Source organism: Melanerpes formicivorus, unplaced genomic scaffold (genome assembly GCF_026170545.1).
Source record: "Melanerpes formicivorus ecotype bairdi unplaced genomic scaffold, bMelFor1.0.p_v2 SCAF_38, whole genome shotgun sequence".
In the NCBI taxonomy this organism is placed as follows: domain Eukaryota; kingdom Metazoa; phylum Chordata; class Aves; order Piciformes; family Picidae; genus Melanerpes; species Melanerpes formicivorus.
This window is the reverse complement of record NW_027142390.1, coordinates 2,036,071-2,062,273: the sequence shown is the minus strand read 5'-3', so window position 1 is coordinate 2,062,273 and position 26,203 is coordinate 2,036,071. Positions and strand designations below refer to the sequence as shown.

Here is a 26,203-nt window from a genome sequence, read left to right as displayed (position 1 = left end):
GGTGGTGTGTATTCGTTTGTTTGTTTTTCCTCCCCGCCATGGTCAAATTTACTGAAATTATTTGGATTAACTCTGACAATCTCAGAGGTAGCCTGGAGTCGGGATGGTAGCGTTCCAACAGGTTGACTTGGAAAGAGGAGCGCTCAGGGCTGGATTAATCGATTTGGCTTTCCCGGGAGGTGAAGGCAGAAGCTGAGCGTGGGCCCCGCGTGGTGAGACGCAAAGCCGGGGAGTGGCGTGGGACGGGGAAGGTGGGACGTGGCTTGTCAATGGCGAGGGACGCAGTGGCCGGAGTGAGTGTGTCTGTTAAAGCCGCCCAGGTCTCGGTGGTGTCCCGAGCGTTACTCCGACCAGTACCTGCCGAGTCGGATGGGAAGGGAAAAGGCTCATGGCGGGCGGGAGTCCGCGGGACGCTGCGTGGCCCCAGAGCAGGACGGCTGGCGGCGGGGCCGAGCCCAAGGCTACTAATATCAGCTGACTGTGTGCAGGAAAAGGACACAGCTGTGGAGCAGTGGTGCCCGAGGGAGGGCTCAGCGGCAGGGAAGCTGGCGTGCGGAGCAGGAGTCCGGCCGGCAGGAGCTGCTGCGCGTCCGCGAAGGGGTTAAGGCGGCGGCAGCGGCAGCGGCAGCTCTATTCGCGGCTGCGGGAGCTCCAGGCGATTAGAGAGCGGCTCCGCGCCCCCGCCCGGCCCGGCCGCGGGAGCGCGGCAGCAGCAGGTGGCGGTAGCAGCAGCGAGGGAGTTAACCCTGTGGCGGCGGCGAGCAGCGACGGGAGGAGGAAGACCGAGGAGCAGGCGGCAGCAGCAGCAGGAGGGGGACTGAGGAGGAGCAGGCAGCGGCAGGAGGAGGGGGATCCAGGAGCAGGCAGCGGCAGCAGGAGGGGGACTGAGGAGCAGGCGGTGGCGGCGGCAGCCGGGTTGCTAGGGATGGAGAGATCCCGTGTCACCCGGATGTGAGTGTCATGTTGGCCCAAACTCTGAAGGATTTGGCAGCGGCGAAGCAGCAGCAGCAGCCGGAGGAGGCGGAGGAGCAGCCCCTCGCACGTCGCTAGTCACTACCATGGGGGTCGGGTAGCGGGGAGCGCAGCGGGCAGCGCACACCTGGCTCGGGGTGGGGGGGCCCTCTCTGCCCTTTTTTTGGTTTTTGGTTTTTTTTTTCTTTTCCCCCCCATTTTTCTCTCACACTGGAGAAAGTGGCAACAATGCACCAGCAACAGCAGCCGGAGCAGCACCCCGAAGGTAAGAGCCGGAGCAACCACCAAGGGCAGCGGTGTGCCCGGAGCTGTAGGGAGGGAAGGGGGCGGGGGAGGATTTATGAGGGATTTGGGAGTCGGGGATTGGGGGGGATTAAGGAGAGGGTTGAGGATGGGAGAGGTTTGGGATGGGGAAGGTATGAGCGATTGGGTTCGAGGAGGGACAGGGAAGGACAGGGAATGAGTTGAAGGCAAGATGAGGTGCTGCCGGCGGCGTGTGCGTGTCTGTCGCTTGACCTGAGGCCATTAATATTAGCTGGCCGCACAGGAGGACACAGCTCGGTCTGCGTTCCTCTCTTATTTGTGTGATTGTGGATAACCTGTCCAGAGATGCGATGCCCTAGGGGCTTTGGCGCGCAGGGGCGGGTGGGCAGCGGGGGTGAGGACAGCGCGGTGGGAGCGATGTGCCCAGCCCCTGTCGGGAGCACGGGGCGAGAGCCCGGGCGGTTGGTGTTAATCCCCTCCACCGGCGGGCTCCGGCGCTGCCACGTCCCCCACTGTTGTTTTTAAACGATTCCTCTCTTGTCAATTAGCAGCAAGTTTGTGATTGCGCCTGTGTCGGGGGGCAGGGGCTCCCCTGGGGGAACGCAGGCACCCAGGCTTTGTTTTCCTTTCAACTATCGATTTAAAAAGACGATGGATAGACAGATGAATGGGTGGGTGGTTTATTTCGCGTTTCGTGGCATCCCAAAGGGCAGGCGGAAGGCGGGGGAGATGGCTGTGCCATTGCTTTTTTTCATCTAGAGGGAAAAAAAAGCGGGGGGGGGGGGGGGGGGGGAGGGTGGTAAGCGAGGATGCTCTAGCGAGGTGTTGCAGAAACGATCCCCACCTTTGCCCCTGTGCCAGCCCGCCCCCAAGGCGGCTGTGTCCCCCGTGTCGGCTGTATCCCCCGTGTCACACAGCTGTTGATGCGCCGCCCGCTCGCCGCTGGCCAGCGCTCGCAGCGCTGCTGCCGGGTCCCCGCGCCGGCCCGGCCGCCCCCGTGGGCAAGGCGCGCGGGCCGCGGTGTGACCCCCTCAGTGCCCCCGCCGCCATCCTGGGAGCCATCTTAGTGCTCCCGCGGCCCCTCGCCCCCGGGGCGGGCAGCAGTGGCGCGGGGCGGCGGGACGCGGAGGCCGGGCTCGTCCGCGTCCGCGTCCGCGTCCGCATCCACGCATGTTCGCGGCTCTCGCGTCTTCCTCCGGGTCTGTTCCCCGCGTCTGGAAGAGGAGGGGTGTGCTTTTTGAGGCTCTGCTGCTTGACGAGCAGCGATGGCTGGGGAGCTATTTTCCTCCCCTGCCTGGCTAGATCCATTTCACAGTCATCCTGCCTCGCCAGCCCTAATTCCCAGAACGTATTTGGTGCCGTTCCTCCATGTTTTTCTCCCCACCCAGGCATCTTCAAGTTTTGAATTGCACTTAGGAGTCTCTCCTTCCTACAGGTGCATGTAGGAGTAGAGTCTGTTGCTCTAGTCAGAGAGCTCGCGAGGAAGGATCCTTGCGAGGAGGTGGTGGTTGGCTTCTCAGCTGTCATTTGGATAAAGGAGACTTCAGTGTTATTTGGAAGATGTAGCTTGTTTTGTAGATCCTGGTGAAAAAACAAATTCAAAGCCCATCCCTCTACAGTGGTTTCAGGGTTGTGATTCTTAGCGTTCAAACTGCCAGTGGTTTATCAGCCTCTTTGCCAGCAGACGATAATGGATGTTTTTCACTTGTGGGAGGCATCCACTTGTTCTTTCAGAATGCAGACCAGGGCAAGATTTAAGGTGTTTACAGGACTTCCCTTCTCTTCCTGCCCCATTGTGGGTTGTACTTAATTGAATGGTGCATAAAAAATTTGAACAACTACTTATTTTTTCCCCAAATGAGGAGAAAAGTGAGAAAATAGTAAATGCAGTGCTACTGCAAAGTTGATCTTAAGGAGTAGCTATGTTTTCATGGATGCACATGATGACAAGAAAGCTGGTATCCAGGTAGGAAGGAATGCAGTAAGCAGGATCAAATGTGAAGAGTTTGTGTATGGATGCTTGCACTAAATTTGAAGTTACAGTGATGACTCCTGAACATTTTCTGTGGTTGTTCAGGCATTGGCATATCTGCATACACTTGTGTTCTGTTTTATATACAACGGCAGCATCACACTGCTGAGAGGTCTCAAAGTAATCTTTTGGTTAAAAATAGTGATGCATTTTAGTGTAAAAACATTAATAATTTGTAAACAAGTCCTTTTTTTTTTTGTTTCTTTCTGTCCCACAGAGGTGAACTATGCAAGTAGCACCAGAATCCCTCTCCCTGGTGACGGACCAGCTATTCAGTCAAACAGTTCAGCACCATCCAAGCAAACTGTTCTATCTTGGCAAGCTGCAATCGATGCTGCTAGACAAGCAAAGGCTGCCCAAAATATGAGTACTACCACAGCCCAGCCTGTAGGATCTCTGTCCCAAAGAAAACGCCAGCAATATGCCAAGAGCAAAAAACAGGGTAATACATCTAATAGTCGGCCACCCCGTGCCCTTTTCTGTTTATCTCTCAACAACCCAATACGAAGAGCCTGCATTAGTCTAGTAGAATGGAAGTATCCTTTCACACAGTTTCATTTGTTACAACCTGTTCCTTGCCTTTTCTGATTACTTTGAGGGGGTTGTTTTACAGCATCTCTTACAGCACTGGAGCTAACACATTAGTTCACTTGCACCTGTAGGTAATGGTCATTAATGTTGATGGTAGTTAATTTTGCTTAAATTGCTGTATCATAATGATGAATAATGTAATTTTACCTCAGTAGCTGTCTTAAAGTCAGAGGGGAGCTCACAGCTCTTTCTCTTTTTCTTGGAGGAGGTGGGGGGGAAATGTTCAGAACTTCATGGAGTTATAAAATCACCTTATATTGCAGCAAATACCTATATTGCATTTGCTGCCCTTCTAAATAAGTTTGAATGGACAGAGATGCACCTAGCACTCGACTGGGAGATGACCTAAAATGTCAAACCTATGCCTTCCGTGCTGCAATTTGATGTATTACCATCAGGGCAAATGAGTCAGATGTAGAAATCTTTTTAAAAAGATTCTTTTTCTGAGTACTAGAAGTAGGAAAGATTTTTAACTAAGCCAAGGGCTTGCTCTAAGTACATACAAGTGTCCGAAATATGTTAATCTCCTGAACTTTCACAAGGTATGTCTACCACCAAACGTATTTGGAAGCATGTACATCTGTAGATAGGAGATCACAGATGCTGCTCTGTAGTCATGACTGGGATGCTGGGAAGGATTGCTTTATCTTCAGCGCAGCGCTTGTGATGTGGAAGTACGTGGATTCCTGACAGAACTGATAGCGTGCTGATTTGGTATATTTAATTCCCAAGAAATGATTTGAAATAGAAAACATTTTTGTTGAGGTATGAGGAGGAAAATGTTTGCCTATTAGCCATGGCAACATCTCTGTAACAGGAAACAGCTGCTCAAGAGAGCAGATTACTGAAGTAAAACTCACTTTGTTAAATATAACAGCCAACCTGGCAGTAGGCACTGTTACTCATTTATGGGGCTTGGTTTGTTCCATTCTTTGAACATAATTCAATTGCAAATTAAAGATTCTGCTTTCATTTAAACTGGTAGAAGTCCAAATAATTTCAGTAAATTGGTCTCTCCTTGGCTAAGGTCAGTTAAATGAAATTACTATGGATCTAAAGTGGAATACTCAGGGCTGAATGTGTCCCAGTAGCACTACCTCATAAAGCAAGGTTGTCAGTCTTGCATTGGTATGCTTTGTTCATTTCAGTCTGGAACATGCTGCATGTCAAGGTTCATGTTGCCACTTCTGTTTTGTACACACCATGGCAGCTGTTGATATTGATAGGCTTTGTGAATATAAGCTCACCCCTTGAGTAACAAACTTTTTGTAAGACAACAAACAAAATTTAACAGATCTTAAAGGGCACATGGGCTTTGTAGGACTTGTTTGGTTGTTTTCAGGAAAAGCATTTTAAACTAACAAAAATATGCCTTTGAGTATATGCAGTACTCTTCCCTCATTCTTTTATGGTACTGCTATAGACATGCACTAGGAAGTTGTTCATTGAATTGAGTAAAGGATGTCAAGAATTATAGCTGGAGTTCACAATACTCCCTTTACAAGCTTCCAGGAGTAGGGTCATCTGGGTAGCTCTGTAGTTAGAAGAAAAGGAAATATTTTGGAGGAAAGGCAAATTAATTATAAACTAATGGGGGAGGGAAAGGGGGCTTCATAGGCATTAATTTGAAGATGTGTTTTTCTTTCTGGAAGACAAAGGATATCTCTAGGTTTCAGCTGCTGTCATCCAGATATGGCATAAAATATGCATCTTGAATTCATGCTGTTGTCAGGTATAGTGTGTGGCTACCAAGCCAGGAAAATAACTTCATTCCCCAGTCTGCTCACCTAAACTTTCATTGTCCTGGCCAGAACAAAATTGTTCAGGAATCTAGCTCAGGGACAGAAAGGGGGGCTCAGAATTTTCCTGTCTGTTGCACAGCTTTCTAACTCTCATACAGGGGAACAGTTGTGATTTGCTGGGAGTCTTTCTCATATCCTACTGCAAATTAGAGCCCAAATGATTTTCCTTTGTTGGACAAACACATTTGTATTAACATTTGAGGCTTACATGAGATATGAGGACAGAACAGATCAGATAGGATTCCTTACCCACCATGATGACCTACAAATTGATTGAAGAGTGTCTAATTCTATCCATCTCTGGAATTTAACATAAAGTACTCCGTGGCAGCCAGAGTAATAGTTTTCCAGAGAATGTTGAGAGATCATTGTGATGAAAAATAATACAGTCTAGTGGTATAGTTAATGGGGATAGAATGTCTGTCATAGTTCTCATTCAGAAAAGTACCTTAAAAGTAAGACTCCACAAGTGTTGATGCTGAAAGGACAAGTAGTCTTAAAAGTGTTCATGAATTCCTTAACAAGATTTTCCAGACCATTTGACATATTTATACTACTGTCTATTTTTGCCAATTGTGTGGCCTTAGCTGTTTACATCCCATTCCCAGAAGATGATTCTAATTCAACTAATCACAATTTGGTAAGTCCTCCTGAGTGTTTATTTTGTGAGTTTGCTGTGCTGGGAACTTGGTTGTGGTTAGCTGCTTGTATTTCAGACTGTATTACCTATGGATAATTTAGTAAAATGCAATTGGTGTACAGTGATGCTTTAAGATGCATATGAAATACTTTGCTGTTTTTTCAGTGTTTAATGTGTGCTTCCTTATGTGTTTAAAATCAGATTTTTCAGCATGTATGCTGCATGTATATTTCTATTTGTGTGGTACAAAACCTTAAGTTTTAGCTCCCATCACCTAATGTTGATTAAATATATTTACTAGCTGTTACTGTGTTTCTGACACTTGGTTCAGTCCTGAAGTTTTATAGTGGCTTTTTCAGCCTACTTGTCTAGTCTGTTTTCAATTTTGAGTGGCATTATTTAACTGTGTATTTGATTAGATACTTCAGTTTTCAAGGAGAGTATGGTGAGAATTTTTACATGAATATATTTTCAAATGGTAGGAACATCAATGGGAATTTTAAAGCAGTCACTGCTGGTGTAAGTGATCCCAGAAAAGGAATGACACTGCAGTTAAGTCATGTGTAGAGATGTATTTCTTCCATTGCAAGTAGTATACTGGCATGGTGCCTGAAAACAACAATGAGAACTAATTGTTTTAATCCCCTGTTCACTTACAAAAACTGTTGCACTCAAGGGCAATAATGAATTACATTGCAATAATTTAATTGTTTATGTGAAACACCACCTTGGAACAGTGGAGTTCAGAGGGTCTGTGCACTCGATCTCTGTGTGACTTTGGGGGGGGGGGGAGGGGGATGTGAGGCTTGTTCACAAAATAAAGAACTGGATACCAATAAGCTTAAAACTTTGGATTTATTTACCTGGAAAATGGAGGTTGACATGAAGTCTGCCATTTGTGAGCATATTTGTGTAATTTGTAGTGTAAAAGCTTGTTTGTTTTCCTAAAAGTGATGCTGTGCCATGTGACCCATTTTATATAGATTTCTTTTTGTTTATCAAGATTAAGCAAATGCAAGCAACAACAAAATGCTGGGGCTAGGCAGAATAATTCAGGTCAATGTAAAGAATGATTTATGCAGCTGTGCATCTAGCCAGCCAGCAGCCTTTATCCTTTTTTCCCCCAACCCCCCCTTGCTTGCTTTTTTTTTTTGATTCCCCTGAGAAATTCAGGGCACAAATCTCCATAGCTGTCAGTCCACCAGGAGATCCGCTAATAACTAATTTCATAAAGCTTTAGATGAAAAGGGTAAAGCAGTTACTTGTGTCAGAGGCTAATCGTTTCGAAAGAAACGTTTTCAGCATTGGTTTGGGTAGACTAACGTCTGGGTATTTTTGACCTAATTCCACAGTGTGCTAGGATTTAGGAAGAAATGGACATTTTAATCCCTGGTATGTTGTGTTGGTTTGGTTTTTTTTAATGTTGCCAGGTTTGTCTAAGCCAAAATAAATGGCACATATTTCATATATATATATATATATATATATATATATATATATATATATACATATACACACATATATATGTGAAGGATGCTTATCCATTGTAATGGTCTCAAACACCCCCCTTACAATGTATATGAAGTGTACCAGGCTGAACTGGCTCATTGGTTTTTCTTTAAAGTTTTGTTTGTAAGCAGAAGAGTTAAGTATTTATGCATGTGAGGTTTGGGTTGGTTGGGTTTTTTTTTGGTGAATACATAACATACATAATTTGTAATCAGCCATGGGTAGAGGAAGTTGTGGCACCAGAGGGCAAAAAAAAAACCGGTGGAAGGTTGGTAAGTGAGAGCTAGAAATGGCAACTTTTCCAGCTTTGCTCTTGCTAGGGAGAAGACTGCTTGTGTGTATGAGAATTTGAGCAGTTGGAGAGTTCATTCTGTATGACTTCAGGAAGTCTGCAATGGCAGCCTCAATCCAAGGGGGTGTGTGCTATTCATTCCTCTCTGTGATCCTCGAGATCTCTTCCAACCTTAGCGATACTGTGATGGGATGCTAGAAAACAGCTTCTGTATGATGGAATTTTAAGACTACTGAGAGTAACCTGAGATAAAATTTCTGCGTCTGTCTTTGACTGAGCCAGTGAAACACTGACCATATGTCAACCACCTAACTGCTGGTTGAGCCCCGAGTGAGCCCTGTTCTTACTTTCTCATGAATGTTTCAGCATGTGGTGTCTAGTTCACACAAAGTCCATTCTTTGTTGCAGGAGTAACAGCAAAAGAAATGTTAGCACAAATTAACCCTAAATATAACAGATCATAAGAAACAGGTAAATGGGGTCTTGAGAGAAGTAGTTAATGAAATGTATGCATATTTAGGTTTTATTTTTAAATATAGAATATCTTCAGTGTCTGTTATTCTTGAACAGGAGTCAGTTTTCAGTCCTAAATATCTCTGGATGTCTGTGAGAAGGTTCCACACCTGTGTTTATAGAACATTGCCACTGCAAGCTAAGTGTAAGGATGGGACACTTGGGTGTCTCTGTGTTGGTCCCTCATCTTTGCTGACATGCAAGTTGTTATTATTGCAGTGTTTGTGACAGACAGCAATGTGCTGTGGCACACAGGATACCTATAATAACTTAGGGAAGCAAGAAAAAGTTTCTTCATGATATTAGTGACTAAGTTAAGCAGGAGGTAATCATTGATGTTTTAGGGTAGGAGACCTTGCCATTATCATTTCTATTTTCATCTTGGTAGACAATCTTAGATTTTTGCTTTGCCTTTTTGCCATTCTGAGAGTGGAGGGTGTACTGCAGCTATCTTCTTGCACACCTTTATGTGTCTTTAGTGTGTGCCAGGAGAGGCCAGAGGAAGGGATCTTCTCTATACTGTATAGAGTGTAATACGGACTAATGAAGTGGAAAAACAGTTACTGAGCTTGATCCTGAATTCTACTTAATAATTAGCCTCTAATCAGTTCCTTTAATAAGTGGGCCCAGTTCTTCTGCAGGTAAATGTGTGTGAAATTATTATTGAACCAGAACAGTTATTTTTCTCTTACAGCAGAACAGGGGCAGTGTACTCTAGGCTGAAATCTTCATAAAATCACTAATTCATATTTCAATGCACTTTCTTTTATCTGTCTTAAGAAGTTTCAGGTGATCCTAACTCTCCATGCTTATTTCAGCTCTTCTTTTGGCAGGGCTTCTTGTCTGAGCTTGATAAGAAGCAGTTTCTGGCAGGACAGGTTTCCTGAATATATCTTTCCCTTGTTTCTGTCTTTTCTCCCTGCCCCCCGCCAACCCTCCATCTGTAGTATGTCATTTCCCTTCATCTCTTCGTTAACTTCCCACTTCTTTCTTTCTTTCTTCTTATCTATTGTCTGTATCATCTGGCTTCCTTCTGTGTTTACTCTCCTGTTTGTCCTCTTCTGCAGCATACTTTGCTCTGTCTCACTCTCCCACTTCAGTGCTTGTATCATCCTGCTGTACCATCTTCTGTTCTCCTGTGCTTTGCCTGCTCCTGACTTTCCCATTAGGTCTGACTAGCACTGGGCTTCTTACTTCTCAATGCTCAGGCAGACTGGCAGAATACAAGTCTCGATTCTGGACATGATCAAGACAGGTTTTGTTATTAATTTTATCCCCCCCCCCCCTCCCCCCCAAGTAGGTGTGACCAGTAGGAAGGCACCTGCCCATGCAGAGTCTGTAAAAACTTGAGTTGGCTTTGGGTGTACTGCGCCGCTTGTGACTAGACACTGATGGCAGTCTGCTGCTTGAGGAAGTTGACAGCCTGTGTATTTTAGGGTATTTATGTGCATAAATTACAGCAAGATGGCAAGTGCAAAGTCATGTGAATAAAGGGCTTGAGCCTAATGCATGAAGGGCTGAAAACAAAGGATAACTAAACTGTGCCACTGAGAGCAGGATTCTTCCACCTTGTTTCTGATGACCATTTTCAGTGGAGAGCCCTCTCTGAGAGGAAGGTTCTGCCTTAAAAGAAGGTCTTTCCAGCCTTAAAAGGAGGTCTTTCCAGCCTGTGATTACAGAGCAGGCTGGGTGATGGTCCTGGGCACCTTCTCTTCTTTCTCTCAGGCAGCTGGGACTGGGAGAGCCATAGTAGAGGACACTCTTACAGAAAGATAATGTTTGTGTCCTATCTTTCAGGAAAAGATTTCCTCTCTAAGCAGCTTTAGGTGGATCTTTCAGCCACAGGAAGGCCAGTGTTGTCCCTGAACTGTTAGTTGTGCCTTCAATCTAGGGCACAGCAGGAGAGTACTCTAAGAACCGGCTGAACTCTTGACTTAGAGGTGTCAGGCTTCCTTATCTCATTAGCAACCCTATGACTCATTCAGTTCTAAAGCTACATGACTAATTAATCCATCCATTGACAAGGTTGTTGGTTTTTACCTTGCACTCAGTTGTCCTCTCTGTGTAGCTTACCTGAAAACATTGGTGTAGAATGTTACTAATTTTAATGTCGTGTAGTAAATGATTGTAAGGATATTTGCTTAATGGTGAAATGTTCTGTGATGTATTTCAGAAAGCTTTGTACATACATCTGCTGTCTTTGCTGTGTTTACTACCTCAGTCTTTGGGGCCTGGGTCTTTCCCTTCACTTAGGACAGGTCCATTCTGAATAATTTTTTGATACTGTGTGTCTGATCATTTTCTACCTTGGCTTCCCAGCTAATGCTTTCTCTAATGTTTCTCTTAGCTGTCATAAAGTCACCCAAGCATACTTCTTAGGAAAGATGCAAGGCAATTTGGACTCTACTGAAAATACTTGAATTTGCACATGGGAAAACATGAGGGAAACATTACAGTGTTTTGTGTGTATGCAGTCAGGCACCTAAGAACTGGTACCAAAGATTAATTCTTTCTAAGGGGAAATGTTATAAAGCTTAATTTGAAAGTGATTAAAAAATATTGGATTTAATTGTAACTGGTATGGCACAGGGATTTTATGTTGCAGAGCACTTCTGCTATGAGGATAGGCTGAGGAAGCTGGGGTTGCTCAGCCTGGAGAAGAACCTGGGGGGACCTTACAGCTGCCTTCCAGTACCTAAAACTAGAGAGGGACTTTCTGTAAGGGTTTCTAGCAACAGGACTAGGGGGAATGGTTTTAAGCTGAGGGAGAGTAGGTTTAAACTAGATGTTAAGAAGTTGCTCCTCAATATGAGGGTGGTGAGACTCTGGAATAGTTTGTCTAGGGTGTTTGTGTGTGGATGCCTCCTCCCTGGTGGTGTTTAAGGCCAGATTGGATGAGGCCTTGGGCAACCGAGCTTAGGTGAGAGGTGCCTCTGCCCATGGAGTAGATGATCACGGAGGTCCCTTCCAACCTAGGCCATTCTGTGATTGAGTCAATTCAGTGAAATGTATTGATAGTACTGTGTGTGTGTAATTGGGAGGGCCTGAGAGAAGGTCAGCAGTTTAAATCTGAAAGTAACCCCAAATATTAGGAGCTGTCCTTTTTCTGTTCACAGAAGCTAACAATGAAGAGGCTTGAGTTCTCTGATCAGTTTTTGTATTTGTATGCATATGTAAATGCTTTGAGGGATTGTTTGGTAATTTTTTTCTGCTGTTTTTGATATTAATTGATTACACTGAGATCTACTTCCTCATTAAAGGAAAACATGAAGTAACTATTTAACTAGTGGAGCAAGTTGGCTTCTTCTGAAAATGAATAGTAGAGCTGCTTGATGGATATCAGGTGAGACAGTGTGCATCAGTAAGGAACCTTTATGCAACTGCAAGAATTCCTTAATAGAGGACATTTCTGCAAGGGCTTTATTAAAAAATTGGTACTGTTGTGCTTAGCCCTGTCTTTACATTTATTTATTTATTTTTATATTACTGGCAGCCCAAAATTTCCAGCAGTATGCATGTGGTGGGTCACAGTGCAGTGTCTGATTATTATGCACTGCAGTTCATGCCTTTGGAAATGCATTTAGTTCATGCATTTTCCTTTGTGTTGTAATACACAGCTCTGTAGAATAGATGCACATCCCAAGCTGGTGGTGTTTTATACTCACTTTGTCCTGCAGCCAGTTTCTAGGCCTATTCTGTCTGCTCTGCACTGGACCTGTAGTATGAAATAGCTCTTGGATGTTCTTGGCAAAGGTAATTGCATGGATCAAGTCCACCTCTACCAGTGGATGAGGCAGAAATTGTATTTCATGCTCCCCCCTTAGGAAGAGGGACATTACTAAGAGAAAGATATGACCAAAACCATTGGTAATTTCCAATTAGTAGAGAGGGCACTTGGGTTTGTAGGGATTTGGGAATAATAAACTAGTCCTTGTTAGTTATTTTCTTTTGTGTGCTTCAGTACAGCTTAGGATCTATTTACTTCAGTACAGGTAAAACTGGGTGTTGGGAGTGCAAGGGTATGGGAATGCCCACAGCTTAGTTTTACAAGTTTCAGTTAAGGACACTGAACAAAAAATGGAAAAACAAAATTAGAATTAACAAGAGAGTATTTTTGTATTTTTTGAATGCAAGAGAACTTCTCAGTTATCCAATCCACCAGGCCTTACAAGAAGTTGTACTTAATCATTGCCATTTGAAAGGAAATGTTTTTTCCACGTTCAAAGTTGCAATCTTGTTCCTATGGGGAATTCCTACTAAGGGCTTGTGTCTCCTTAAAATGATTTGCTGTTAGTGCATTGCTGGCAAACTGCCTAGGGAGATACAGTACACACCAGAAAGAGATCTTTTTTCTGTTATAGCCTGAAGTCAGTCTCAGAAACAGGATAGTGCTGGAGTGCTAGAATGCTTTCTTCCCCTTAGTTTAATTGTGCTATGAGGAGCAGTGATTCCCTGCCTTTCTTTTCCCTTACTCCCTGTTTGATGAAGGTACAAAACTTTATAGACTGGTCACAATAGATATAAATCCAAGTGCTTCTAAATACACAGAATAATCTTATCAGTTACTGTAGCAATTGAATGGTTGATGGGAAATATCTATATTCAGCATAAAAATCGTTGTAATTCAAATCTAAGCTGAGTTGCAGGTTTGTACAGCTGCTCTATTACAATACTTTGTACAAAAAGTTAATTTTTAAATGCTGTGGAAAAAGCTGTAGAGTTATACAACCACTAAGGCTGGGAAAGAGCTCAAGGAGGTCGTCTCAAACAGTAATCAAACTAGCATGACCACTCAACCATATCCTGAAGTACCACATCTACAGCTTTTTGAACACCTTCAGGGGTGGTGACTCTACCACCTCCCTGGGCAGCCCGTGCCAATGCCTCACCACGCTGCAAAGTTTTTCCTAATGCCTGATCTAAACCTCCCTGGCACAATTTAGTTGATCTTTTCCTCTTGTTCTATTGCTAGTTACTTGGGAGAAGAGACCAGCACTGGCCTCACTACCACCTCCTTTCAGGTAGTAGTAGAGAGCAGTAAGATACTCACTCAGCCTTCTCCTCTTCAGTCTGAACAACCCCAGCTCCCTCAGCTACTCCTTGTACCACATGGCCTCCAAACCCCTCACCAGCCTTGTTGCTCCTTTCTGGATGTGCTCCAGAACCTCAATGTCTTTCGTATACTGTGGCGCCCAGAGCTGAGCACAGTACGCAAGCTGCGGCTCATCAGGGCTGAGTACAGGGGCACCATCACTTCCCTCCTCCTGCTGCATGCACTGTTTTTGATACAAGCCAGGATGCTGTTGGCCTTCCTGGGCAGACTGCTGGCTCATGTTCAGCCAGCTGTCCACCAGCACCCCCAGATCCTTTTTTCAATAGGCTGCTTTCCAGCCACTCTTCCCCAAGCCTGTACCATTGCTTGGGGTTGTTGTGACCAAAGTGCAGGCTCCATGAGCAAACCTTCATAAAACTGTATGTAAACCATGTGAATTAGTAATTGACTGCAATACTGAGCATATATATGTAACAAAACACTTATCTACAGGTTTATTACTTGACAATAGCTGTTATGCCAAAGGAAACCCTGAAGATTGCTTTTGAAGATTTTACTCCAAAAATGAACACTTAGAATTGAGAATCCTTGCATGTTGCCATCTATCAGTGCCACACCAAAAGCACATTGCCATAAATATTACTTAGCTCTGCTTTGTAAAACCTCTTGTAAGACTCCAGGTTATGCAGAATATGGATGCTTGCTGTCTTTAGAAAAGATACTTAATATCAGAGTTATACACTGAGACCTGTGGGGGTTTAGTTTGGGGTGGGTTTTTTTTATATGGCCTATGTATGTGAGTGCTGTGTTTTGCAATACCACTGAGTTGTGTTCCATGGCTTTTGAAAGTGGTGGTTAAGGCTTGCTGAGCAGTTCTGGGTGCTTTTCCAAGGCTGCTCCCTGGACACCTCAAAAGATCAGATAAAATTTTTCTTATCTGTTGAGCTTTCAGTGTTTTTCAGTGGTGTTCATTGAATGTGTGACATGACCATTAATTCTGCAAGAGGTCAGATTTGTTTATTCTGTCATGCACCAAAACCTTTCTCTTGCTGGGCCATCTGGAAGGACAGGGTCATGAAGAAAGGTTAAATGAATATATAGTGAGAGTGGGAGAATGTTAATTATGGCAGGCTTGCTTTTCAATGTTAGGAGGTTTTCAGTTATTGTGTAATTCTCTGCAATGAAGTTTCCATTGAGTGAACTGCAAATAGAATATCATCCCCCCTTCAGAGATTGAGAGCATGTGCTTAGCTCCTGCTTGTCTAAATCTCACCTATTAGCAGTGGCTCTTGTTTGTGTATCTCCACAGTAATTTGTATGAAGAAAAGTGCTCTTGGAGGTCCATTCTTCTTGGAGAATGCCTTGATTAACCAGCGTGATTCTGTTCAGAAACAGAAGTGCCTGACTGCAGCATTTGAAGCAAACTTTAAAGATTTGAGATTTATGATCAAAACTGAACTGTGCAAATAATGCTTTCAATGAAATGGACACAACTGACCAGGATGTGGCTTTTTAATTGTTTTTAATGTTTAGTAGGCAGTATTACTCTAAAATCACTGTAGTGATGGATACTGATACACACCACTGAAATGATGAGCAGATTGATTATTTACTATTAAAAAGTATGATGCCAGCACATCTTCAGTTGAGCTGCATGGCTAAAGGTTTGAACAGTGTGTAACTCAGTTGCCATTATATGATGTTTCTCACAGTGGTCACTATTTGTGTGGCAGAGAGCTGCTTGCAAGTTTGAAATGTTGTAGAATTACTCCTTTTGATAATGTCTTTATTAAGGACATGAATCTTGCTCTTTGCTACTGTGGTAAACCACTTACTGCTGACTGTGATCAGTGTTGGTCAGCTTAGCAGAATAGAATAGGATAGAATAGATCAGGTTGGAAGAGACTTTCAAGATCATTGTGTCCAACCTATCATCCAACACCATCTGATCAACTAAACCATGGCACCAAGCACCCCATCAAGTCTCCTCCTGAACACCTCCAGTGATGGTGACTCCACCACCTCCCCGGGCAGCCCATTCCAATGGCCAATCACTCTCTCTGTGAAGAATTTCTTCCTAACATCTAAACCTCCCCTGGTGCAGCTTGAGACTGTGTCTTCTTGTTCTGGTGCTGGGTGCCTGGGAGAAGAGACCAGCCCCTACCTGGCTACAACCTCCCTTCAGGCAGTTGTAGACAGCAATAAGGTGTCCCCTGGGCCTCCTCCAGGCTAAGCAGCCCCAGCTCCCTCAGCCTCTCCTTGTAGTGCTTGTGCTCCAAACCCCTCACCAACTTTGTTGCCCTGATGATGCTAGACAAAGAACTTACTGCAGATTGGAATTTAATCTTTGAGTTTATTGTGTATTTTCTAAGAAACTACTGTTTGATTTATTTTAATTGAGAAAAGTCCTTCAGCCCACAGATTCATTTGGTCAATTGTTTCAATGTCCTCTTTTCGTATGATACAAAGCCCAGGTGGTATGTTGAATTTCATCACACTTGACAGGTTAAATATCTTGTTCTGGACAACCAGGTCACATTTCAGTACTATTCTGCAAAAGGTCCAGTAGCACAAAGCAGCATATAGGGCCAGTGAGGTATGTGTGGCATAAAGACTGGAAAGGGCTTTCCAGTCAAAGAACATAAACATGAGGAATGTTCGTTAATCAGGTTCAGTAATTTGATAATTACACTTTTCTGGGTTGACTGATGGTGGCTGCAGCTGCCTCCAGCAAGATTGCATCTTATGCCACTCAGCTAATCAGAAAAAAAGCAATTCTTCCAAGGTACTGAGTAGCAAATACCTCAAAGCTGTATTTTATCTCTCAGACATTTTGTTAGTGCTTTCTCTCTGATGGGTTTGTCATGAGGTCATCACATTTTTTTTCTTTTTTCAAATACTCATCCAGAATCCTTTAAAACCTATACCAGTGGTGTGTAGCAGAAATCATGAAATGATATTTAAGTAATTATAGGCTCATCTTCATCCCAAGGTGACTTTCTAGCTCTGGTTTCAGGTTGCTTTTATTGTTCAGTAATTAATTTCTTGTTATAGCACAGGAAAAGGCTGAAAGAGAGCAACTTAGCAAATGATATGGATCTTAAAGTAAGCTCTCAGTCTCTTAACATCACTGAATTCAGAAAACCAGACAAAAGTTCTCTGCTCAGAAGGAACAGTGCTTAACCCAACTGTGCCTAGAGTTCTCAAGGTATTAAATGATGCTTACTACAGTTTGTACTCTGAGTGATGAATCCTTCCGGGTGCAAAGTCTGTGACTAGCTTGTGTTCGTGGTGGAAGGCAGCTAGCTCTGCCTGCTGTTGAGGTGCCTGAGCTGCTGTAATTCTCATGGCATAGCGTGGGGCAGGAAGTTTCTCTCCATTGTAGCATCAAGTAGATGGTACTTAAGCATTTTCACATTTTGTCTTAAATGGGATACTTACCTGAAATTCACTGCAATAGGACTTCAGTTTAATTTTACTGGCTACCTTAGTGGCAGTTTTATGTTTGCATGGTCATGGATGTCTTGGTGTAAGTCCATCTTAAGAACAGAAGTGTATGCCCTCTGTATTTTTAATACCATAAGAAGACCTTATCCTGAACTCTGAAACTGGCTGGAGGCTTTGCAAGCTTAACACCCGTAGTTAATGCAGATTGAACAGAGGTAGAGTGGGCATGCACAGACCTAGTCTGTCAGCATAGGTTAGTTTTGTGACTTTTTTTTGGAGGACTTTGTCTCCTGTAGCAGAAGATTGTCAACTGATTCTCACATTTATGTTTGTCCTATGCACTGCATGACTGAGAGCATTCATCGCTGTTGATGAAAAATGCATAGGCCACAAGTTGTGATGTAGCTCTGTAACTTCTGAGAGCCTCTGATTTCAACCAAATGCAGCAGGAACAAAGATTTCAAAGTTATTTTTACTTGTTTTTTTTTGAGAAGGAGAGAGAAACTTTATGTTCTCTCTTTTCCCCACAGGCATGTTGCAGCAGGAGCCCACATGTCATACCAAAACTCATCAACCAATACCAGGCTGTGGGGATGAGGCTTTATTAATTTTCATGCTTAGAGAACTGCTTGCCTTATGTAAAAGGAGCACTGAATAATGTGGGTCAAAGAAACAAAATGGTTTTATGCCATAGCAAAAACAGTAAGAGAAGGTAGGTGAGATGCTAGCTGAACACTTAAGGAATGAGCATTGATCTCCCCCCCAGGTTTGCCTTTCTTGTGTGTTCTTGGACAAGTTATTTACCTTCTTAGTATTTTAATTTCCAACCTATGAAATAGTTTTCTGTTCTAAAAGGATATCAAAAGGAAAAGTAAGTTTGAGGCTGTGAAGCATTCATTTATAGTGAATACAGTTCATAGGAACACTAGAATGAGATCTAAGGAATTCTCTTAACAGTTTCTTTTTTTATTATTTTTTTTTGGTCTTTATTTGGAAATGTTTTGGCTTTCTGGAGAGCAGTTTCTGGTGAATTTTGTTGTCAGAGGCTATATTTGAAGCTTGAGAACGTAGAATGTTTTGGCAGCAAATTTTGGTGGAGAAAAAGTGATTGGTAGTGGCAATGCAGGAACAGAAGGAAGAGCCACTGTTCCCATAGTGATGCAGCAAAAGCAGTGACATTTAGGTAAACAGCAGTAGGAAAGGAAATTTGGGGGAGTTAATGTTAGATGTCTCAGAAGATACAGTGAGCTTCCATACGGTGTTCCATGTGTATCTGAAAATGCTAATGGGAAGCTTCTATTTGTTACACTGGTAGCACAAGCACCCCTCAAGGTTTGTTTGGCTGCCAAGTGCAGTGACTTCCTTGAACAGGTGATCCCTGAGTGAAACCAGGGCAGGTAAGATCCCACTCAGTAGAAATTGCACAGAGCAAAAGGAAGTGTGATAGTTCGAGTGTCTGCAAATGTGCTCATGTGAACTGTCCGGCCGGTGGGGATGGTACCACCAAAGGTGTTTTTTAGCATGAATGTGTGACACATGGATGACAAGAGTATTTTTGGAAACCTCTACAGCAGTATTAATTTTGGTCTAAATATGACATAGTTCTTAGCCCCCAAACTGTTTTAAATATAACTCAATGTATGTATGAAAGCTCAGGTGCAGAACGTTACTATTGCTTGTACTCGATGAGTGCGAGGGCTGATGTAGTGTCTACCTCTCTTAGGGAAAACTCCAGGAATCTTGTAAGGACTTTAGTTTGAGAACTAAGCAAATAGTTTGGTGAATGAGAGGGGTGGGTTGGTATTTTTTGGTGTTTTTGTTTTGTGATGGTAATTGTTTGAAATGAAGAAATGTGACTTAGGAAGAACAGGGCATTAAGTACGGTGTAGACACTGGAGGTGTTTAGGAAGAGGCTGGATGGGGTGCTTGGTGCCATGGTTAGTTGGTTAGATAGTGTTGGGTGATAGGTTGGACTCAATGATCTCAAAGGTCTCTTCCAAACTAGTTAATTCTAATTCTTCCAACCTAGTCAATTGTTTCTAAGTCAGGGAAAAGAAAAATCAAACCTATGTGCCCATGTGCCTGCTAGGAAGTACAAGACATGTAAAGAGGGTTTAGTTCCTGCAAGAGGCCATAAAACTTTTCCATCAGATGTGGAAACCACACTTCTGCTGAATGTGGAAGGAAAAGTGTAAAACCACAAACCCAGTATTTAAATCTTGAAATTAGACTCTTGTTTCCAGTGTGACATTTCAGAGAGCTTGTTTAAGATCTCCTCCTGTGTATCCTATTATTAGCCAATAATCTCAAAATAAGTTCTTGGCACATGTGATGGACAATTAGGGTGCTAGTGGTCCAAGTACTCAGGCTATTTTTCACTTAGTTGCTTATTCATTCCTTTTTTCCTCACTTTTTCTCATTCTTCATGTTGAGAAGAAAGCTGGTAGTGGAGACTCCAAGGTAGTATTTCCACCATAATAATGTACTTCTAATCTTGGCAAGTAGTGGAAGCTCCTCTGTCCTTCTGTAAAATAAATCCTGAAGGATATGAACTGATAGGAAGCATGATTGACTATCAAAGAACTCTCATAATTTGAGTGTTTCTTCATAGCTGTTGTCTGCACACTCATAGTCTGTAATTATGTAGTGCTGATGCCTGCTTTCTTTGGAACCATTAGAGAGGTCACTGAGAACAGAGATACTTCAGTTTCCTGGGCAAGAGGCAGCTACATGGGCTCAGATTTGTCTGGAGGAGGCGTTTCCTCAAGTGACAAGTGGGATTCAGTGTGCCAGACACTCCAACACAGGGTCAGCTCTCACCACGGGACGGTGAAACATCAACTGTTTCTGCACTGTCAGTTTCTAACCCCTTCTCACTAGGTGAAGACAAGAGAGGAAAATCTTTGGGTGTAACAGCACAAACTTTCCCATCCTTCCTCCTCTAAAGCTTTGGGGAAGTAATCATGAGGAAAAAAAATGCCACAAGTTTAAAGGCCATGGGTTTACTATATGCAGGGGCACTTCAGGACATGCCCTACAAAGCTTTGCTCGAGTTTTTTAGGGAAGGCTTGCAAAATTGCGAACACTTCCCCACTTTACTTGCTGTTACTCTAGTCCTGAGTAAGAAGCAGTGCTGAAGTCCTACTGGTATGAAAGAAAATCCTTGAAGTGAAATCCTTGAGTTTGAAAGTCACTCTAGGAATTCTTTTCAGATTCTGGTGGAGTATTTGTGTATAAAAAATGAAAAATGGTTTAATACAAGCATTTACCTTGGCTTAGAGCAGGAAGTAAGAAGGGCCTATTCTGTTTTGAGACATAACTGTTTTGAAGAAGTCAAAGGTTCTGTTCTTAGGTGCATGTTACAGATGAAGCTGCATTACTTGAAGACACAAGCCTTTTCTGCAGTGTATCTGACAGCTCAGCAGAGGTAATGGTGGTAGATGCTTCACTAGAAGTGAGTTCTAGCTATGGCTTGTGGGTGAAGCATGAAATTCTGTGAAGTGTATCAAAACATTAAAGAACATTATCATTCTCTCTAGAGGAGAAAACTGAGGCTGAAATGTTTATTTTAAAATTACTGTTTATCCTTAAATGAAACATTAATTTGCCTTTGTGTTTCTTACTGTACTGACTTGATTAGAAATGGCTGGGTGATGCTCCTAGACGACCCCAGCTGCAGAAAGAGTTGTCACGTGCCACCTCTTCGAGGGTTGTGCATGTGTGAAACTAATAGATTTTACTGGCAGTTAAGATGTGTTAAGCTAGGACACTTCCAATATAAGGACTTAGCTAATGAGTGATAAACTGCTGTGATCTTACCATCACATGAAAAATACATAACCCCCACAGAGGAGAGAAGTTCTCAGCTTTCAGGCTGGAATTAATTAAATGTTTGAATTATTATAACTCCGAGTAGGGTATAAAGTCTCGGGGGCTTGTACTTCAAGTCGAGTTTAGAGTTTGGATATTGTACATAAGATTTGCCTTTCTAAATAACTGGCTTTTTGTCATTCAACTACTGTACCTGGTCTCAAATCAGAGGAAATCTACATTTCTTTGTTTGCCATTTGAGTAATAAATATGTTAGGGATACTTCATTGCTTCTAGGCTAAAGGCTAAATACTGAGGGCTGTGCTCCCTGGAAGACCGAAGAATTCACTCCTTTGAAAAGCTGCAGAAAAAGTACATGTTACAGCAAAATCGTTGGGGGAAAAAAATCAGGGTGGATTAAGTTTCTATAAAATCATGAATTTACTGCTAGTAACTGTTAGCTTGATAAACATTTATGAGAATGGGGTCCCTAATTTGTAAGTTGAGTCATACATTGCATGGATATTCATTCTACCGATACATCTGGCTTCCGTAGATTTCATTCTCTGTCTTTTCCTGCTGCAGTTGTTCTTCTCATGGTGATATTTTTTATTCTTTTTTTAATAAATAGTGAGATTTTAGTGTTTGGAGTAGTAATACTTCCCAGCATGTCGAAGTTGGTGAGTAGTTACCCTCAACTTCAGTAACAGTTGAATGCTGCCATATTTTCCACTAATACATGCAATGACTACTTGATAATATGTTGCTGTATCTATTCAAGCATGCTGTGCATGATTTAAGCTAAAATGTGGGATATTTTTCTGTGTGATTTTGTATAAGCAGTAACAAGCAGTAAAAGGTGGTTGGCAGTGACCTTCATTGCTGGGAAGGGAGGGGAAAAAAAAAAAATCAGAGACATGCTTAGCAATTCTGTTTGGAGGGCTAAATCTGGCCTCTATTCTGCTGTCCTAATTGTGCATAGTGGTTGGAGACCTTTTCAGCTTGGACAGACACAGATCTTCCAAAGGGCAGAATCAAAGCACTCAGTTTTGTTTTCATTTTACAGTTGTGTGTGTGTATATCAGCCTAAACTAAAACGGTGTGTTTGTTCTGAGCTGTAGATTTCTAGTCTGCATGCATTGTTTTTATGCAACTCTGAGAAGCAATCATGTCTCCAGAAAGGACTAAAAGGTTATTTTTATCAGTTTAAGCACTGCAATTTGTTGGAAGTAAAATGTCAAGATTTTTCTTTTGGTTTGGGTGTGCTCCAAAAATTAACTTGCTCATGCTAAAACCAAGTCTGCTTTAGCAAGATTTTCCTTAATATAGGAACAGCAGATTAGAACAGCTGTACTGGGTTACAGCATCGACCCCCAGTCCTGGCTCCAGTGCTGGCCAATAGGGAATGGCTAGGGAACAAAATGAATGCACAGTCCTGGACCTAGCAGTCCTCACCTCAAGAACTTTCTGAGCCAGAGATTGTGTTTAATGGTTTTAAATGAGGGACTACACACCATAGTTAGTAATTCACTAGTTCTCTGCCTTACTTTCTTTGAAAGCATAGAGAGGATGTCCTCTGGTCATTGTGTTTTCTTATTAATCATTCTCAATTTTTCTGAAGATTTTTCACCTGAGACAATTTTTTCTACCATCTCCCCCCCTAAAAACCATTCCATTATGGAGCAGTCTCCCACTCACCTGCAGTTTTGTTACTCTTTTAACTCGTTTAACAAGCTGCTTAATCCTTTTATGTCACTGAGTAGATATTTTTCCTTTTTCATTCTGCACCTGTGAGAATGCAGTGATTGCTGCTGCAGAGCTATTCTTCAGAGATAATGTTTTGAACCAGAGCTTTTCATGACATAATGACACTTGGATTCCTTGGAAAGATGATCTGAGATGCTGCCATGTATAGCGCGTCATAATTCAATATTGTATCCGATTGATTCTGACATAGTGTTTTGGGTTACTGGAGTACTCTGGTTTTGTTTTTCTTGCCTTTGAAGGCTTTTTGGTCTCATTTAGTGTGCAATAGGTACTACTTATTCAGGAAGAGATACTATTTATGGAGGAAGAAAAATATTTCTTTTATAAAATAAAGAAGATGCTTTTAAAAACTGGCATCTAACATTATCTTCTCTTTGGTTGTTAATCTAATGTATTTGTGTCTTGTCTTTTGTTGCTAATCTAATGTATTAGATGCTTGCCAAAATAAGCATTAGAATGGAATTGAATTCTGTTTTATTCTAGTGCTTATTTTGGCAAGCATAAACTTTAAAATTCAAAAGTAGCTGAACTATTTTCTTTATCAGGAGTCAAATGGAATCCCCCAGCCAGATTGATAACTCTGTGTCTGATTTCCATCACCACCCCCCAGCCGCTCTCACAATTTGAGTTGCTTTTTACATACTGCAGCAACCACCCTGATGTCTGAATTTCTGTATTCCTGAGCTTCTGAATTGTAGCAGTATTCCTTGTGCACTGTGGTGGGGAGAGTAAAAAATGTCTGCTTCTGCTATACCACAAATAAAGAGAATATTCATGTGTAGCTTAGTACAACATTCAGGGCTGTGTCATCAGTGCTGTCACAAGTTTCTCATTTTAATTGTCTCATTTTGCTGTAGGAATTGTGAATAATTTTAGTGGTAGAAGGTAGAGCCAGAACAAATTCTAGTAATGACTTTAAGTAAACCAGATTATCTCCAGGTATATAAATATAGTTTCTGCACATTGTTGCTGATGACACCGCATTACCTGTACCTGCATATAACGATGGCTTAGAATACTGTTCCTGAGTATAATATGCTTGCAGTATTTCTCATTAAAATGTTGTAGGATTATGCAATATCTTCCTATCTTTCTTGTTTGTAGATAGAAATATATTCTCTGGTGTGTTTGGGGTTTGGTTTTGGTGTTTTTGGTAAAGAAGTCAACAGTAAGCTGCAAAACAGTGAAACATTTGTGAGTTGAAATGTGTTGTGGCTATGATGTAACAATTCTTTCTTGCTCTATTTTCTCGTAATGAGATTTAAGTCTAATTTGGTATTTTAGGCTACTGGTCATTGTGTAGCTGTCTTAAAAGCTGTTTTCTATTGCCAGATTAGCAAATTAGCATATGTATACAATAAACCAAAAGCATATTCTCAGTCCTAAAAGACAACAAAAGAAGCTGGTAATCCCAGCTGAAGTAGAAAGTGGAAAACAGGGTTGGGCTGAAGTTGGTCAACAGTAGGCAGCAGCTGTTAAAGGAAAATCAACTGTTTAGTTTTCAGACTGCTTGCTTATCTTCATTACCTGATGAATAGTGAATTAGTTAATCCAACAGTCAGTGTGGCAGTATCTAGGAGAAAATTTGACATTGCAGTTAAAAAGGAGAAAAAAAGAAGTTAATTATAATTAAGTTGTGCCAATCTCTGTGTGTTTCTGTTTTGCTTAGAAATCCATCCTCCCTTTGTGCTTCCTATAGTTAAGAATCTTTGTAGAAGTAGTGAAGACCTGACGGGGTTAATACTCCAACCCTGATTCATGAACCTGTTGTTTTTCCAGTCAGTGATGATGGCAGTTTCATCACTTTGTTGCTTTCCAGTGAGATTGACGTAGGTTTTCTCTATGAGACCCAAATAAATAGAACCTTCCTAATTATTAATTGGAAGAGATTTGAGGTCCTGTTTGGACAGCCTTTTTGTGACTAGGCTGCTAAACTTGCTGGTAGAGACTGTTCAGGAAGGAGGAATGGGAAAGATTCTGTGGAGAAACATTCATTATCAAGTCCTTGACTTGGCTTACAGGCCAAGATGCATTGCCCTCTTAATGAATTCCTATCATTCCATTCAAACTTTTGTTTCCCTAGCTTGTCCAGAAGTTGGTGTTACCCTTCATCTGTCCTGGCCATCATTAAGATAGGCATTAAGGAGGTATGGTCTCCATATTTATTTCTCCTCAGATTGCTTCATTATGCAGAATCTATTATTAATAATCTTACTGAGAAAGGTAGCTACAGTAAAGCAGAGAAGATTAACAACAAGCAAGGGACACAGTCATCTCAGAGAACATGCCTTGTCTGTAAAGTTAACTTCAAAGTCTTCCAGACTTCAAAAGCTAAAACTATGGGATTCTGTTTAACAGTTGGTTTACAGCCTTCATGTCTGGATACTTACTGTTTTTACCCAACAAAATTATGCCTACATCTTTTTCTCCCATTCTTCCCCCTCTGTCCATTGTTTCATCATTGAAACACATTTAAAGATTGCCTATATTATGAAAGTTTCTCTGACTTCTAACTACCATAAAACAAACTGGGGATTCTCTGGAATAAAATAAATGTTTGCCTTTTATGTAGCAATGTAATGTTGTAATTTAGGGGAAGGGAGTCTTAATGCTGCGTAAAAGTGAAAAAAGAAGCCATGTAAAGAAGTGCGAAAAAATCCCTTCAATATTAAAGCAAAATTCCTACTAGTTCTAAATTCCTGATTTGCCAGGAGTGTCTCTGCTTGTTTGCAGATAAAATAAGTTGTTCCTCTTTTGTGGTCACTGGTATGTAATTTAATGTACTGTGTAGAAAGTCCTCAGTGGATAAGATCTTCAGAACTACTGCTTTGAAGTCTGCCATTTTAATTCTGGAGATTGTTATTGTTGAAGCTGACATTTCAGTGGCAGATCTGTATATATGTGTGTGTGTGTGTGCACATAAATATACATACATACTATGAGCGTCTAAAAATATACATGTGATACCATATCAGCCAAGAATGATTCCTCTGTCTGAGGAAACAGAGCAGCTGATATGTGGAATGTTTTAATGTAAGTAGACTAGTCAAAATGATCACTCATGGCCCTAAATATTTTTTTGGGGGGGGGGGGGTGGGGCTGGTACACCTACTGGTAAAATAAACCAATTCTGGTTTGGAGGTTGTCCTACTTCTTTGAGAACTCCTCTCTTCAGCAGCTACTGCTGAACTGAAGTATGTAGCAGTATGTAGGCAGTACAGTAATGATAAAACTATGTTACAAAACTTCCTTTCTCCATTAAGATGCTTTTGGATCACTGATAAGTTTCAAAAGCTTTTGTCTCAAAGTGGTACAGATCGCTATGTAAGGAGCCGTCTCAAGCAACTACATTGCTTGTCTGGGGTCAGCAGAGTCAGTGAGGTGTCTTGATGATTATTTCTCAGGGGAGCTTTGTGCCTCTGTGTATTTGCATCTTTTAGGAGGCTAGACAGGAATCAATGAGCAAGCTGGGTGTGTTGGATGTCCCCACACTTTGAGCATCCAGGACTCT

At 42.2% G+C, this 26,203-nt stretch overlaps 1 protein-coding gene across 9 annotated transcripts in view; it reads left to right on the top strand.

Moving 5' to 3' along the window:
* The first annotated feature begins 706 nt into the window (after positions 1–706).
* Positions 707–26,203, top strand: part of CACNA1D (calcium voltage-gated channel subunit alpha1 D) — a 184,241-nt gene continuing 158,744 nt past the window's right edge. For all 9 annotated transcript variants that reach the window (XM_068157789.1, XM_068157796.1, XM_068157794.1 and 6 more), the window contains exons 1-3: positions 707–1,237; positions 3,486–3,804; positions 6,196–6,301. In XM_068157789.1, coding sequence (XP_068013890.1) covers positions 1,201–1,237; positions 3,486–3,804; positions 6,196–6,301 — 462 coding nt within the window. In that variant the 5' untranslated portion in view covers positions 707–1,200. The remainder of the gene's footprint in view (positions 1,238–3,485; positions 3,805–6,195; positions 6,302–26,203) is intronic.